The 16,739-nt window shown below is 34.2% G+C and overlaps 1 protein-coding gene across 6 annotated transcripts in view; it reads left to right on the forward strand.

The window, feature by feature from the left end:
• Positions 1–14,828, forward strand: part of LOC125681977 (calnexin-like) — a 30,113-nt gene extending 15,285 nt beyond the window's left edge. Inside the window, exons 12-23 of one of the 6 annotated variants that reach the window (XM_048922337.2) lie at positions 1,180–1,254; positions 1,359–1,394; positions 1,527–1,640; positions 1,776–1,816; positions 1,934–2,049; positions 2,513–2,587; positions 3,786–3,932; positions 4,769–4,894; positions 5,567–5,701; positions 8,145–8,300; positions 9,746–9,825; positions 13,228–14,828. In XM_048922337.2, the coding sequence (XP_048778294.1) occupies positions 1,180–1,254; positions 1,359–1,394; positions 1,527–1,640; positions 1,776–1,816; positions 1,934–2,049; positions 2,513–2,587; positions 3,786–3,932; positions 4,769–4,894; positions 5,567–5,701; positions 8,145–8,300; positions 9,746–9,825; positions 13,228–13,264 (1,138 nt within the window). In that variant the 3' untranslated portion in view covers positions 13,265–14,828. Of the gene's footprint in view, positions 1–1,179; positions 1,255–1,358; positions 1,395–1,526; positions 1,641–1,775; positions 1,817–1,933; positions 2,050–2,512; positions 2,588–3,785; positions 3,933–4,768; positions 4,895–5,566; positions 5,702–8,144; positions 8,301–9,745 lie in introns of all 6 variants that reach the window. The other 5 variants (XM_048922338.2, XM_056154565.1, XM_048922339.2 and 2 more) reach the window with 5 other exon arrangements.
• The last annotated feature ends 1,911 nt before the right edge of the window (positions 14,829–16,739 follow it).

Raw genomic sequence — 16,739 nt, forward strand, 5'->3', positions numbered from 1 at the left:
CGTGTCTCAGGTGTCCGTATGTGTGAGTTATTGTTATAACACGCGTCTCAGGTGTCCGTATTTGTGAGTTATTGTTATAACACGTGTCTCAGGTGTCCGTATGTGTGAGTTATTGTTATAACACGCGTCTCAGGTGTCCGTATTTGTGAGTTATTGTTATAACACGTGTCTCAGGTGTCCGTATTTGTGAGTTATTGTTATAACATGCGTCTCAGGTGTCCGTATTTGTGAGTTATTGTTATAACACGTGTCTCAGGTGTCCGTATGTGTGAGTTATTGTTATAACACGTGTCTCAGGTGTCCGTATTTGTGAGTTATTGTTATAACATGCGTCTCAGGTGTCCGTATGTGTGAGTTATTGTTATAACATGCGTCTCAGGTGTCCGTATTTGTGAGTTATTGTTATAACACGTGTCTCAGGTGTCCGTATGTGTGAGTTATTGTTATAACACGTGTCTCAGGTGTCCGTATTTGTGAGTTATTGTTATAACACTTGTCTCAGGTGTCCGTATTTGTGAGTTATTGTTATAACACGTGTCTCAGGTGTCCGTATTTGTGAGTTATTGTTATAACACGTGTCTCAGGTGTCCGTATTTGTGAGTTATTGTTATAACACGTGTCTCAGGTGTCCGTATTTGTGAGTTATTGTTATAACACGTGTCTCAGGTGTCCGTATTTGTGAGTTATTGTTATAACACGTGTCTCAGGTGTCCGTATGTGTGAGTTATTGTTATAACACGTGTCTCAGGTGTCCGTATGTGTTAATCAATCTAAACTCGGTGACCTCTGTTGTCTTCTGACAGAACTGAGTGACCTCTGTTGTCTTCTGACAGAACTTGGTGACCTGTTGTCTTCTGACAGCTCTCGTGATATATACAAAAGTGTTTGTGAAAACAGTTTCTACTTCATTTTTAATCAAATTAGTATGAATTTGACAAAAACATTTGGGGTGGTTCTGGGCTGGTAACTATACAGACTTATTTGGGGGTGGGGGTGGATTTATTGTCACCTCCAAAATGACAATTTTTTTTTTACATCTTCCTAATCGGCACAAAAATCTGAATTTTACCATAGTGCTTATTTATGTGAGAAGTTCTGTGAAAGGATGTGCAACACTAAATACATTCTCATACATTCATGTAAGCTTTATCAGTAATCACTTCATCAATTGTTTTTCAGCCCACCAGTGAATCCTCCAAAGGAAATTGAAGACCCCAATGACAAGAAACCGGCAGATTGGGATGAAAGGGAAAAGTAAGTTTTCTTGTAAAGTTTCTACAAAGTGGAAATTGGATTGGATAAAACATGAACATGCATTTTTTTTCTTCTTTTATAATTCTCTTATCCTATTTTTCAAGGATACCAGATCCTGATGCAGAGAAACCGAATGATTGGTAAGACCTACAGAATGTACACACTGATATTGAATCTTTTCAGAAACCAAAACCATGGTGTAATTTCATAGTCCACTTGTGCCCCTATTTGTAATATATGCTAGATATTGTAAATATTATCCAACTGTTCAGGGATGAAAATGAACCAGAGAAAATAGTCGACATAGAAGCAACCAAACCTGAAGGATGGCTAGAGGATGAAAACAAACTTACACCTGACCCTGATGCAGAAAAACCCAAGGATTGGTAATGAAAACTGACATTATTTTCTGTGAAAGACTCGCATGCACATATCTTGCGGCTTCACAAGGTACATGGAATATTTAGAACATGGTTTACTTTTGATTGTTATTGATGCATTACAAATTTTGGTTTGTCTAGGGATGATGAGATGGATGGTGAATGGGAGGCTCCTCTCATTGGTAAGTTCTACTTATATTAGTGATACAAATGAACATTACATTAACAAGATGATTAGATATATTCAGCTCAGCTATACACAAGTCTTTTTAATGCTGTGTATAACTAAAACTTTGCAGAGAACCCTAAATGCCAAGATGCCCCAGGATGTGGAAAGTGGGAACAACCAATGATAAAAAATCCAAAGTACAAAGGGAAATGGAGAGCGCCTATGATAGATAACCCTAATTATCAGGTATTTTCTAAGGCAATTTTGGAAGTTAATGTCAACCATTGTTTTCAGTGTTTGACTTCATGTAGAATGGAGCAAGCACATAGCGCAATCAGGTATGTACGCAATATAAAATGAAATTTTCATAACATGATGTAGCATTATAATTCTATGTGAATCTTTTGCTTCTTTTAGAATGTCTTTTTGTTTAGTATCATTAACTTCAATTTATTAGGGAAAAAATAATTCTAGTTCTTTATTGATAATTTATTTGTAACATACCTGAAAATCCATCAGTTCTAGGAGATGTTTTGGAATTAATTAACAATGAATCAATAATTGACAGAAGTAAAAAATCATACCGGATCCTTGTGTTCAATTTTTGAAAACCAAAAGCAACAAGTAATGTGTTTCAGAAAGAAAAATCTGTTTTCAAGGCATAGTTTGCTTTAAAACTGATTTTAAGGAAGGAAACTTTCTTTTTTAGGGTGTATGGAAACCCAGAAGAATTCCTAATCCAAACTTCTTTGAAGATCTCGAGCCTTACAAAATGACTCCAATTGTAAGTTTGTGAATTTATCGTACTGTGATATCTTCTGCAAAATTAAGTGGAAAGCATAAGTACAGAGTGTATTTACATGAGTTTAGTCATAAACATGACAGATTTAACACTTCATGTTGTACAATTGATTGATCACTAAGGGATTGATAAATACTCTATGCTGTACAATTGACTGATCACTGATTGATAAATACTCTATGTTGTACAATTGATTGATCACTAAGGGATTGATAAATACTCTATGCTGTACAATTGATTGATCACTGATTTATAAATACTCTATGTTGTACAATTGATTGATCACTAAGGGATTGATAAATACTCTATGCTGTACAATTGACTGATCACTGATTGATAAATACTCTATGTTGTACAATTGATTGATCACTAAGGGATTGATAAATACTCTATGCTGTATAATTGATTGATCACTAAGGGATTGATAAATACTCTATGCTGTACAATTGATTGATCACCAAGGGATTGATAAATACTCTATGCTGTACAATTGATTGATCACTAAGTGATTGATAAATACTATATGCTGTACAATTGATTGATCACCAAGGGATTGATAAATACTCTATGCTGTACAATTGATTGATCACTGATTTATAAATACTCTATGCTGTACAATTGATTGATCACTAAGAGATTGATAAATACTATATGCTGTATAATTGATTGATCACTGATTGATAAATACTCTATGTTGTACAATTGATTGATCACTAAGGGATTGATAAATACTCTATGCTGTACAATTGATTGATCACTGATTGATAAATACTCTATGCTGTATAATTGATTGATCACTAAGTGATTGATAAATACTATATGCTGTACAATTGATTGATCACCAAGGGATTGTTAAATACTCTATGCTGTACAATTGATTGATCACTGATTTATAAATACTCTATGCTGTACAATTGATTGATCACTAAGGGATTGATAAATACTCTATGCTGTATAATTGATTGATCACTAAGTGATTGATAAATACTATATGCTGTACAATTGATTGATCACCAAGGGATTGTTAAATACTCTATGCTGTACAATTGATTGATCACTGATTTATAAATACTCTATGCTGTACAATTGATTGATCACTAAGGGATTGATAAATACTCTATGCTGTATAATTGATTGATCACTAAGTGATTGATAAATACTCTATGATGGTCTCTTCCAGAATGCAGTGGGGTTAGAGCTATGGTCAATGAATGATGAGATAGTGTTTGACAACTTTTTGGTCACAGATGACAAGGTGGTAGCAGAGCGATGGACAGAACAAACATTCCAGGTCAAATCAAGAGCAGAAAAGGCTTCATCTGGAGGAGTAAGTATCCGGATCAATCCAGAATAGAGATAAAGTGTCAGATGCTGACAATATTGATCTGGAGGAGTAAGTATCCAGATCAATCTGGATTAGAGATGTAGTGTCAGATGCTGACAATACTGATCTGAAAGTATAAAGTGTTTGGTCACTCAGGAACTGAGTTGTTGTGTTGGATTCTGTCAAACTCATTTGGAGGAGTAAGTAACTAGGTCAAATAGACTCGGGAGAGATAAATAAGTGTGACAGATAGACTCAGAGAGGTAAATAAATACATGTTTGACAGATAGACTTTGAGAGGTAAATAAATATATGTTTGACAGATAGATTCAGAGAGGTAAATAAGTATATGTTTGACAGATAGACTTAGAGAGGTAAATAAATACATGTTTGACAGATAGACTCAGAGAGGTAAATAAGTACATGTTTGACAGATAGACTCAGAGAGGTAAATAAGTACAAAGAAGTAGATATGTATAACAAAAAGACAGACATTATATCCATTAGTGGCAAAGTCTAATTAGCTAGACAGCTGGTAAAGATTCTCTTGGAATGTTATGTGTCTCAAAGCATAATGATCCGAGACAAAATTATTTTCTTGAGAACAAGAGCTTGTTCCAGTGCTTTTATTGAGAACAAGCTTTTCCCAGTTGTAGAAATATCTTGAGATATGCTCAAAATGAAGCAACATAAAAACTTCATTGCAGTTTTATTCAATGTGATTAAATTGATAAATTATGTTGACAGAAGTAATTGTTTTATGCTCATATCGTTATACATTGAATGTAGTTATTTTATTGTCATGATGTACATATTAACATGATTATGATCTGTTACAGCGAAGCGTTGTGGATGCCATCAGTGATGCTACTAGAGAGAGACCCTGGTTGTGGGCTCTCATTTTAGTAGTGGTGGTTTTACCCATAGTTCTTATTGTTGCATACTGTTGTATGTCTAAATCTGAGGTAAGGCCTAAGTTCACCGTGGACTATACAGCAGCATCCATGTTCACCAACATGACCTCTGTCTCAGCTCCTGAGATATTTATACACCTATCGAGAGAAAATTTGTATTTGTGAGAATACATGCACATGCATTGTATACTCCAAGAAAAATTGGTAATGAGCAGTGTGGTATCCGGGTGAAGATGAGCCATCTTTTGGTGCAGACAGCGGTCATGTTTTATGTTGCACATTGGTGTGTACTGTTGAATCATTTAAATTCCTGGGGGCCACTTTTCGTGGATTACCAAAATTTTACAGTTTTGTTGGGGTATAATTTCATCGATATGCTTTTATGTACATTGAAACATTATGTAATTGGTAATTGTGCATTTTGTTGTGGTTTGAAATTCATGGGATATTGGTACTTTTGAAATCCACGAAAATTAACTCCCCCAGAAATTGAATGATTCCACAGCAACCTGTCCTTCTATTGCCTGGATCCCTTCAGGAAATTGGAATGGCAGGGTTTGTGGATAAGTACAAAGCCTCTTCATTGTAACTGTTCTGAACAGTTAACATGTAATGGGAAGCCCTGTTACTGGGGGTTCCTGACTGTGAGGAGGCTCGGTACTTCCCCTGTGATGTGTATTAAGCCTAGTCAGCTGCATGTTTTTTTTGTTTTTCCTTCTTAAGGCTTGGGGATATTTCTCTGCAATGAAGGGGGCAGCAGATGAAAGACCTTGGCTGTGGGCGGTGTATGTTGTGGTTCTTCTACTCCCCTTGTTGTTAATATCTATCTGTTTATGCCCCCGGAGTGGCCCCATAAAGGTGCAGTTTTATTTGTTGTTTTTTTTTCTTTCCTTTGCTTATGTTTTACTTGTGTTTGAATTATAATTATTTAACATTTGTATACTCTACCTCAAGTATTGAATATATCAAACATATTTAAACACAACTGGCCTTTGTAGAATAATTGATATAGTTTGATGATGCTATTAAAGGGACTGGTTCACGTTTTTCGAAAGAAACATTTTTCATTTTTGATGTTAAAAATTAAAAATATAACTCATTTAATGTTGACAACCAAAATTTGGACCATCTGAATAAAAGGATAAGAGCAATATTTTAGCCTTAAATCTGTGTTATGTGAACAAAGACTCGAGTATTTTTATGTTAACAAACAAACCAGTGAAACGTTAATTTTGTAATTTAAAGCACTTTCATTTTGTACAATCACAAATTTTAACTTTTAAATGACACATTTTACCTATAGTATACCTGAGATGTGATTTATATAATAATCTTGGATCAATATCTATTCATTTTGAAAACTTCGTAAACAATAACACACCCCAATCTTTGTTTTCAAAACAAATAGTAAACTCTCTATAATGAGCTTCTGTTATGGTGAATAACCTTAAATTTTTTTGTGAAACCTACTAAACATATTAGACTGTAGATTTTGATCATTTAAAGTGAAAAACAAAATTTAGGGGGGGAAATCGTGAATCAGTCCCTTTAACTCACATTACACCTTTCTAAGCCAGATAATGTGCAATTTATACCTGTTTTGGCACTCAACTTTAAATATTCTTATTTTGAAAGGATGTCCATTCAAATCATGTGTTTTTGTTTCCTGTGGTTAACAGGATTACAATGCATATTCAGAAATGGTCATAATTCTCCAAAATGTGGTTGTACAGTCCCTACAATGGTATTCTTGACGAATATTTCATGTAAAAATGTTCATGCACAAGTGGTATCGTTCTTGATCTGAGAGTTATGTCCCTTTTGAATAAGAATTTCGAGACCGTCTGTCCTGTTCTTGTCAGCGCAACTCCTCTGAGACCGCTCAACAAAGTTTCGTGAAACTTTGTAGTTAATAAGGAAACACTGTGTAGATGTGCATTTTCCCAGGAAATTCTGATTCAATAATTTTTCTGGGAGTTATGCCCCTTTTGAACTTAGACTTTTGAGCCCGTCTGTCCTGTTCTTGCAGTAATGCATAGCATTACCATTCATTATGTGTGGCATTGTCAAGCAATGTTGGAGCGTGGGGTATGTGAGCTTGCTCACTTTTGCTTTCTTTCATTCTTAAATATTTTTGGTAGGTTTTCGTGCAAAAATGTGCAAGATCATTTGTTAACTTTAAGGTCACAGTTTGTAATTATTTGCATTAACTCTATTCAGGAATGCATGTGCAACAGGTTTAAATTATGCATTGTGCGTGTATCATGATTGTACATGCAGTTTGTCAAGAAAAACAATATAGGGAGTGCAATACAAAGCGGAATTCAGGCCTAACAGATAGTAGGCTTACAAATTTCAGTTCTTTGATAAAAGTTATCTGCACTTTATAATGGTTTATATAGTGATTTTCATTAGATTTTACAGCCATCAAACTTTAAAATAGAGTTTCAGAAATTAACATTTTAATGTTATATGAGTATGTAACTCTATAGATGTATTTAAAAATTTGTCAGTCCCAGAAATTTCATGTGCCAACCTTTAATATTTTCAGTATAAAAATTAATTTGTTTGGTTTTGATGTTGTTTTTGTAAAATATTTATAGACCACAGTACCAAGCATGTCTGGTTTAGATATGTTTAACTATTGTTTCTTTTGTATATTTACTAATGCTAGCAATTATGCAGGTTATATGAGATGTCAGAGTTCTTGATTGCTCAATATTGCAAGTATATTTTTGCTTTACAATACATTTGCATCTGACTGTGTATTGATTTGAGGAAAACTTCATATATTTTTTTTTTTTTATATTTTGCTTTAAAAAACCTTGTCAAATTTTAAATGAGGGGCCTCATAAAATTATTCTTTAAACAAAACATTTTGGTAATATTCAAGCAAATTCATCTTATTTTTGGTGAGTCACTTAAAAATTGTTCTCAAAATTGTATTATTTTTTTTCTTCTCACAAACTTTACATAATTGTTGTAACTTTCGATAAACAAGAAAGTAAACATCTTTACTGTTAGACTAAACTACGAACCTAACTTCACGCAAGTGGCCAGTCAAGTTGCCATAAAAAACTATGCAAATCATTGTTTAGAATTTTACTGGAGGATCTTGTATCTCTTGAGTAAACTGCATCATTTTAGATAAAGTTATTTACCATTAAAATAAAAATAAAGAAAATCATAAAGAAGGGTGTTAGGAAGTGTGGTGAATCAGTATTGTGTGGAAAAAGTATGATTTATATCAGTTGTCCAGGAAATGAAAAATTGATAGTCATTATATGGATCCCTATTTCAGCCAGAAACTCTAGCCAATGCCAAGAAAACAGATGCCGTCTCACCAGACGATGAACAAAAAGAAGACACAGAGTCTGCTGACCAAGAGAAGGCAGGACCAGGGGGAGACAACAAACCCAGCACAAAGAAATCCAAGTCAAGTCTGGAGGCAACAGAGGTATTACCACCATCTAGAATTGCCTGGGTGATAAAATTTTTATCTTCAATTGTGTCATCAGATATTGTGTGTGTGGGTTTTTTTTTTGGGGGGGATTGTATTTAAAAATTTGTATCAATGCACATTTGAAAATCTACAATCAGACATTTTGTGTGGTGGGGTTTTTTTTTTTTAATTGGTTGTTGTTTTTTTCAAAATTAAAATCTACAATTCGGCTATCAGATGTGTTTTCGATGGGTTTTTTTCTTCATGGTTGGTTTTTTAGCTCACTTGAGCTTTTCTGATCACCTGTATTCTGGCGTGCGTCCGTCTGTCCGTTTGTAAACTTTTTACATTTTTGACTTCTTCTCAAAAACCACTGGGCCAATTTCAATCAAAGTTGTCACAAAGCATCCTTAGGTAAAGGGAATTCTAAATTGTTAAAATAAAGGGCCAGGCCACCTTCCAAGGGGAGATAATCAAGAAAAGGTAAAAATAAGAGTAGGGTCATTAAAAAATCTTCTTCTCAAGAACCACTGGGCCAGAAAAGATGAAATTTATAGATAAGCTTTATTAGGTAGTGCAGATTCTAAATTGTTAAAATCCTGGCCCCCGGGGGTCAGATGGGGCCACAATAGGAGATCAAAGTTTTACATACAAATATATAGGAAAAATCTTCTTCTCAAGAACCACTGAGCCAGAAAAGCTGAGATTTACATGAAAGCTTTCTGATATAGTGCAGATTCAGGTTTGTTAAAATCATGTCCCCGGGGGTCGGATGGGACCACAATAGGGGATCAAAGTTTTACATACAAATATATAGAGAAAATCTTTAAAAATCTTCTCAAGCACCACTGAGCCAGAAAAGCTGATATTTACATGAAAGCTTTCTGACATAATGCAGATTCAAGTTTGTTAAAAATTCTGGCCCCGGGGGTCAGATGGGGCCACAATAGGGGATCAAAGTTTTACATACAAATATATAGGGACAATCTTTAAAAATCTTCCAAAGAACCACTGAGACAGAAAAGCTGATATTTACATGAAAGCTTCCTAACATAGTGCAGAGTTAAGTTTGTTCAAATCATGGCCCCCTGGGGTAGGATGGGGCAACAATAGGGGATCAAAGTTTTACATACAAATATATAGGGAAAATCTTTAAAAATCTTCTTCTCAAGAACCATTGGGCGAAAGAAGTTCACATTTACATGAAAGCTTTCTGACAGTGTAGATTCGAGTTTGCAAAAATCATGGCCTCCAGGGGTATGTTGGGGCCATAATAGGGACTACGGTTTTACATGCAAATATATATGGAAAGTTTTCTGATATGGACCAAGGTGACCGATGTGGCCCATGGGCCTCTTTTTTTTTATTATCATAATTCAGATCATCAACTGTGCTATCATTGCTTACATGTATGAACCAGAATTGATGAAAACTTCCACATGTTTTGTTACTCATTGTAGGATGATGGAGATGATGAAGAAAATGAAGATGATGATGCTGCAGATGAGGAGGAGGAGGAGAAGGGGAGCGAGTCACCGCGGTGTGTAATTATTAGGTTTTGTACAAGCATGAAATTTCAGTAAATTGTCGTTCATCAATTTATTAACTCAACAAAGCTGTTTTTGAGCTTTTTCAGTTAATGGATTTGTTCAAAATACATGTAAATGAAACTAGTATCCTATATAATGTTTAAAAATCAAATTTCCATACATCAATCAGCTAGTTTTTATCGTAAAAGCTGCAATTTTGTACTTATGTGTAGATGACGCTCCACAAAATATGAGAACGTGTTGAAATCTTGTCATCGCCAAAAGTGATTACGTAATACACGAGTAATTTCGGTGATTTCCTTAATACCCGTATCCATACATGTACACAATTGAAATCTAAACCTCTTTATTATTTTAATTCTGTGTTCTTTTGCATCAAAGAAAGACATGTAGATTTCAGTTTTAAAACTTTTATTTCCCATGGAAGCATATTGATAGATGTAATTATACCCCATGGAGCAAGTTGCTGCAGGTATAATGTTTTTGACCCATCCATCCATCAGTCCTGTTCTTGTCAGCACAACTCCTTGTAAACCACTCAACAGAATTTCATGAAACTTTGTAGTTCATAAGGAGTTACTGTGTAGATGTGCATATTTGCAGGAAATTCAGATTTAATTTTTTTCTAGGGAATTATGCCCCTTTTGAACAGAGAAGTTTGTCCTCCTTCAGTCTTGTTTTTGTCAGTGCAATCCCTCTGAAACCGCTCAACAGAATTTCATGAAATACTGTAAACCAACTTTTATTCGTGTGCAAGAAATTTTTGCAAGGTTCGCGAGAATCACTTCCTAGCATATATTTCTCGCCGCGAACCAGATCTTTGATGTTTCTTGTACTTTTAAGATTAACTTGGTCATGAAAATTAGTCGCCGCGAACCAGTTCATCACTAGTAAATTGTGAAATTAAGTTGTCGCAAATAAAAGTCAGTTTACAGTTGATAATTTACAATAAGGAAATTATATGCAGGAAATTGTTTCGATTTTTTTTAAGGTAGTTATGCCCTCTTTGAACTTAAAAGTTTGGCCAAATTAAATACACTACTGAAAAAAATTGTCAGCACAACTCCTCTGAAACCACTGAACAGATTTTCATTTAATTTTGTATTTAATGAACATACTTTGTAGATGTGCATGTTCACAAAAAGTTCATATTTATTTCTGGGAGTGATGTCCCTTTTGAAGGTAGAAGTTTGGTCTTCTTCAGTCCTGTTGTTAACAGTGCAACTTAACTGAAACCACTTTAACAGAATTTCATGAAACTTTGTTGTTATTAAAGGCCGGGAGTAACCTAGAAAAATTTACACCCCTACAACAATTAAGCATATATGGCAAGAGGGCAGGGCTTAGCAGTGTTATCAGAATAAGCTCTGTAGCAGATGATATTTTGTACAGGGAGACTGGCATGATTTATCAAAATAAAGTTTTCCCGCATTTTTCTACCACTCTGCTCGATCTGCGAGGCACTGAAAGGATATGTTTTTACTTTAACAAAACTTCACCCTAGGAACTACAAAATGAATTCATCATTGTTTTATCCATGTCTTTTAAAACATGTAGTTTTTTTGATAATATACACAAATATTGGTATATTTGATATACTAATACTTATGATTTTCCTCTTGGTACCTTTCAATTATGAGAAGAATTTGGGGGGAATTGTAGTTGTGCAATGGAGGACATGTGCATTGAAGGATTATTAAGAAACACTTTGTCCATTATGATATTTGGAGACCTACTATCTGTGATTGTCTCTTTTGACATTGTAATGTCCACACGTAAGAGTCCAAATTGAGAGTAATTTTAGAGTGATGGTTGAACAATTGGACATATTTGTCATCATTGATGAGAAACAATGGGAGTTACACAACTGGCCTAGGAGATTGTTGCTTAATCAGACAAACACCATGCTTGACATTTTTCGAGAAAAGGTACCAGCAATCCTACAAAACTCTGAAACAGCGATCAGACTGAACAGTCCTAATGAGTTATTTTTATAAAGTTAACCAATTTTTTTTTAAAGGAATGTGATTATATATAATTAAAAAATAAAATCTGTATTTACCAATGATATATGAGTAAGTACTTTTTTTCCACGTTGTAGTGATTTGATTACATGTTTCCTTTGGTGCAATCCCCCTTATCTAAAACTAGACAAGCATGCTCGTGCAATATGTGAGTCAACATCCGGTGTAAACAATAACAAAAGATGATCACACCCACAAACTGCCAATCTCTAGTTTGAAATACAAATTTAGCCCAGCTTCAGATTTTTGAGGCCAAAATTAAAACTTCATGAGAATTTATATCTAAAATAGATATGGCCAATATATGCACAGTTATGAGGGGAACAAGCATACCCGTTTTAAAATTTCAGTACAACAGCTTAATCTTTATTTTTTCAAAATAAGTGCTGCAATCTGAATGTGATAAGAAAATTCATATATTCCACCATTTTCACCGATTGGCTGCTTTTATACCCAACTGCTGGCCTTTAAGGACATACTTTGTAGATGTGCATATTTGCAGGAAATTTTGATTCACTTTTTTTTTCTGGGAATTATGCCTGTTTGAACTTAAATTGAATATACTACTGAAACAGTTTGTCATTGCAACTCCTCTGAAATCACTGAACAGAATCATTTCATCCAATTTTGTATTTGATATGAACATGCTGTTTGGATGTGCATATTCACAGAAAATTCTGATTGTAGTTTTTTTTCCTGGCAGATTGATATTCCCCTTTTGAAGATAGAATTTTGGTCAAAATATACTATTTGATACTCCTCTGAAACTGCTGAGAAGAGATATGTATTTAATTTGGACATACTGTGTAAATGTGCATTTTCACAGAAAATTCTAAGTGGACATTTTTTTTCTGGGAGTTATTCCCCTTTTGAACATAGAAATTTGGGACTTCTGTGAAACCGGTTTTCAAGCCATTTGTAATTAAAATATTTCTGTTTTAAGATTTTACACAATTTACATTTCTAAACAATATGGTATACTTAACAAACACATCTTGGTTTTTTTTTTTTAAATAAATAACACCTTGTTTGATGGTTCCACTGAGGAGTTGTTGAATGTTTAATCACGTAATCGTTAAGCTTAGTCTACTGAGGAGCTGTTGAATGTTTAATCACGTGATCGTTAAGCTTAGTCTACTGAGGAGTTGTTGAATGTTTAATCACGTGATCGTTAAGCTTAGTCTACTGAGGAGTTGTTGAATGTTTAATCACGTGATCATTAAGCTTAGTCTACTGAGGAGTTGTTGAATGTTTAATCATGTGATCATTAAGGGTCATGGGACTCCTGTTTTAAAAATCTTATTGTTAATGCAACTGTTGTTAAATATTTAAAGTTTGAAAATAAAAACTTGATTCTTTTATGCACAGGAGATCTCCAAGGAAGAGGAAATCCAGAAAGGATTGATAGCAGTGTGAAATAGAAAGTGTGAAAGACAATTGACAGAATTCCTATTTCTACTATAATTCATATGCAATGCTGATAGAAGCGGCCTAACCAGCTGTGAAACTTCTCCCACGTTACATCTGTCCTTTGTATTTCATTTGTCTGATTGCTGAACAATGTTTAATGTTAATCTGTACAATTTCCTGTGTTTGTGTTGGTTACATGTGGGTGGGTAAAGATATATAGTTATAAGTGTTTTAGTAAGTGGTTCAAATTGAGAGACTGTGAATTATAAAGTTTCATGAATCATGAAAGGGTCCACTGTTAAGTGTCTGTATCTGTTAAAGTCTGGGTAGTGTTAAGTGTCTGTATCTGTTAAAGTCTGGGTAGTGTTAAGTGTCTGTATCTGGTATTATGATAGACTATTTTTGTTTTCACAAGTCTGTGTGTGTGTGATGTTTTATTTTGATTATAGACTACTGAGTATCACTTAATTCAATGTATAACATTGCTGCCAATATTGTGCACATGTACTTGTTCATTTCTTAATGTATTTTATCTAGTAAGAGGCGTACATTTGTCATTGCGTGATGGAGTGCATCTTGAAATTATCATTATTCTTTATCAGTAGTAATGTGTGATGTCATGTTGAGAGACGGTATGTATAGTGTTCATTTTAATATTAATTGTTATTTGATTTGCATGAACTAAATATTTAACTTGTGTGTAGTCAGAAAATATTCCAGAGTAGTACGTGGTAGGCCACAAAATGTACAGAACTCAACAGTTTGGTAGAAAGGTTATCGCAAAGGGAATTGATGAATGCGATGTGCGGTTTGTTGTGTAATTATTCCTCCAGAAGGTTTAGGTATTTCCAAATCACCATGTCTGTTTATCTGATGGTCTGGCTTCTTGTCATTTGAACAGTCATCGAGATGATCCTGAACTGTCATTTGATTTTTTTAAAAAAGGACAAAAGATCTTTGCATGTTATTGACCAAGGCTTGACAATCTTATACTTTATGCAAAAGATGGTTTATCATTCTTAGTCTTGTCAGACCTTCAATCATGTTACTTAGTAGATGTCAAGCCTACCAGAATTTGACAGTTTCTTGTACAAATCTGAATTACTTTTTTTAATGAAGGGATTGTGAAAGTACATGTACTTTGAAAACCAACACTGTAGAACAAAACTTTGAGAAACATGTATACATAAGAAAGTGGAATTTCAGTCATTGTGAAATAATTCCTCTACAACTGTAGTGTGTTTTCAGTTAGACTGAAACCAGCAGGTTTTAAGACGTATTTGACAAAACTTTGATTTCAATCGGAGGTTTAGAAACCAATTTTATGATGTAAACAATTGTGTTAGTGTCTGTTGTGTGAAATAAAATGGAAACTTTTGTACTTTGAGTGTCTCAAATTTTGAAAAATGATAAAATGTCATGGGTTGAGTTCTGTAATTGATAAAGTTTTGTAAGAAAAATTCAGTGCTTTACAATCACAATTTTTGTCCTTTAGTCTTGTTGAAATATCCTTTGTAAATGAAAAACCACCATAAAATAAACTGACTAATTTAATTAAAGATTGTGTTTGTTTATGTATATACATGTAGTTCACACTATGATAGATATATAATAGATATTTTTTGATTTAAGCATTTCTTGTCATTAGGCAACTCTTTCTATGCTCCCTGAAAAATTCCAGGGGGAGCATGTCGTTGCCGTCGTGTCTGTTTGTCTGAGCTCATATTTCCTAAACCTTTCATCACAAATTGATATAATTGATCACAAATGTTCTTTGAGACAAGGACTTGTGGAACATGGTCTCTCGAGGTCATTTGGAAAGGTTTAGGTCACTCAATGCAAAAGTTCCTTATTTCAACAGTTTTTGATATAAAAGTTGCCATCTCTTGAGCCTTTCATTATAAATTAATCACAAACATTCCTTGGGACAGGGGACTTTTGGACCAGGTCAAAATAATCAGAACATATACAGTGCTCCCTCGATATATTGTCGACTTTTGTTAAGACCAATTTTGGCAATAAAGCGGGGTTGGCAATTATAATGAATTGACCGTTGCTGATTACAAATTTGTAAGTTATGTTTGAAAAATGAAATTGGCGATGAGTACCATTATTTAATTGTAATGATCCATCTATACTGCAAAAAGATTACTCTATGTACCAAAGTACTTCTATTTACACCCAAATGTGTATAAGTTTGAACAACTTTTTAACACAAATAAAATCAAATTGATGAAACTGTAAATTTATAAAATCCATTATTGAGAGAGTTAGCTCTCTTGGTTGGCTCATTATCAGATACTGTGATTCATTTTTCTCACGCATGTATGTATTTAACTATATTAGTGCAATGTATCTCTACACTACATTTTGTCAGTTTATGAGAATAAACTATTGTCATTGACAATTCACAGAGCAGTCAAAATAAATTCAATTCCATACATTTATTTTGTCTGGGCTATACCTTTACTGATATTCTTGTTTTTATAATGTGTTATTGAACATTTTAAACATCTTGATAACTACCATTCCAATTCTTTTCAAATTTGGAGTGAGACATGGTTGGGACAAGGGAACATAAATTGTAAATTTCAGGACTCCTGGAGCCTCAGGGGCAGGGCGAAAATCTAGTAGTTTTTTTTAAAATCTGCTTTAAATAGAACTGCACATCTGTAAGGAAAAGTGAATGCATAGTATGAAGAGCAGGAAGCCCTCTACCAAAATTATTTTCTTGATCCCCGGAGTAGAGGTTCTGACTCCAGGGTGGGGCCAAACTTGGTTTAAAGTGTAATATATGAGTAAAAATTTAAAACATTGAAATAAAATGCTGAAATTAAGTGGATATTTAGAAGGAGCAGGTTGCCTTTTACCAAAATTGTAAATTTCATGATCCCAGGGGTAGGCATTTTGCTTTCAGAGTATGGCTAAAATTATCATAGTGATTATGAAAGACCTTGTCTTTAATTTTGCTGATACTGTAGGTATACCGGTACTTCATGCACATTTAGGAGAAGCAAAAGGGAATATCAAAATTATGAATTTCACAACCCCAGGGGTCTGGCTCTTGTAGTCTTTCATCAGTGTTAGTACTTGTGTATTATGAACACACCTTGTCTTATACTGCTCCTGAATATTGGAAATTACCTTACCGATAAATATGCAGAACAGGAAAGTTACTATATGTTTCATAGCCCTTGGGGCTAGTGATCCTTTCAACTCGGGTGACAGATAAGGTCTGGGCTTCTTGTTTATGGGAAATGTTGAGTTGAATATTTACCAGATGGCATAATATGATATGCATATCCTCTATGATATCATGAAGCATATTAGGTCAATGTGCAGCAACGTTTAATTCTGGTTTTATACGGACTGACTGACCCAACTTTTCCTTCTAAAAATAGAATGCATGTGTCTAGGGGGGCAGACGGGTGCAATATTTCTACATAGTCAATATGGTACATTATCTAAAA

This window comes from Ostrea edulis, chromosome 2 (assembly GCF_947568905.1).
Source record: "Ostrea edulis chromosome 2, xbOstEdul1.1, whole genome shotgun sequence".
Classification (NCBI taxonomy): domain Eukaryota; kingdom Metazoa; phylum Mollusca; class Bivalvia; order Ostreida; family Ostreidae; genus Ostrea; species Ostrea edulis.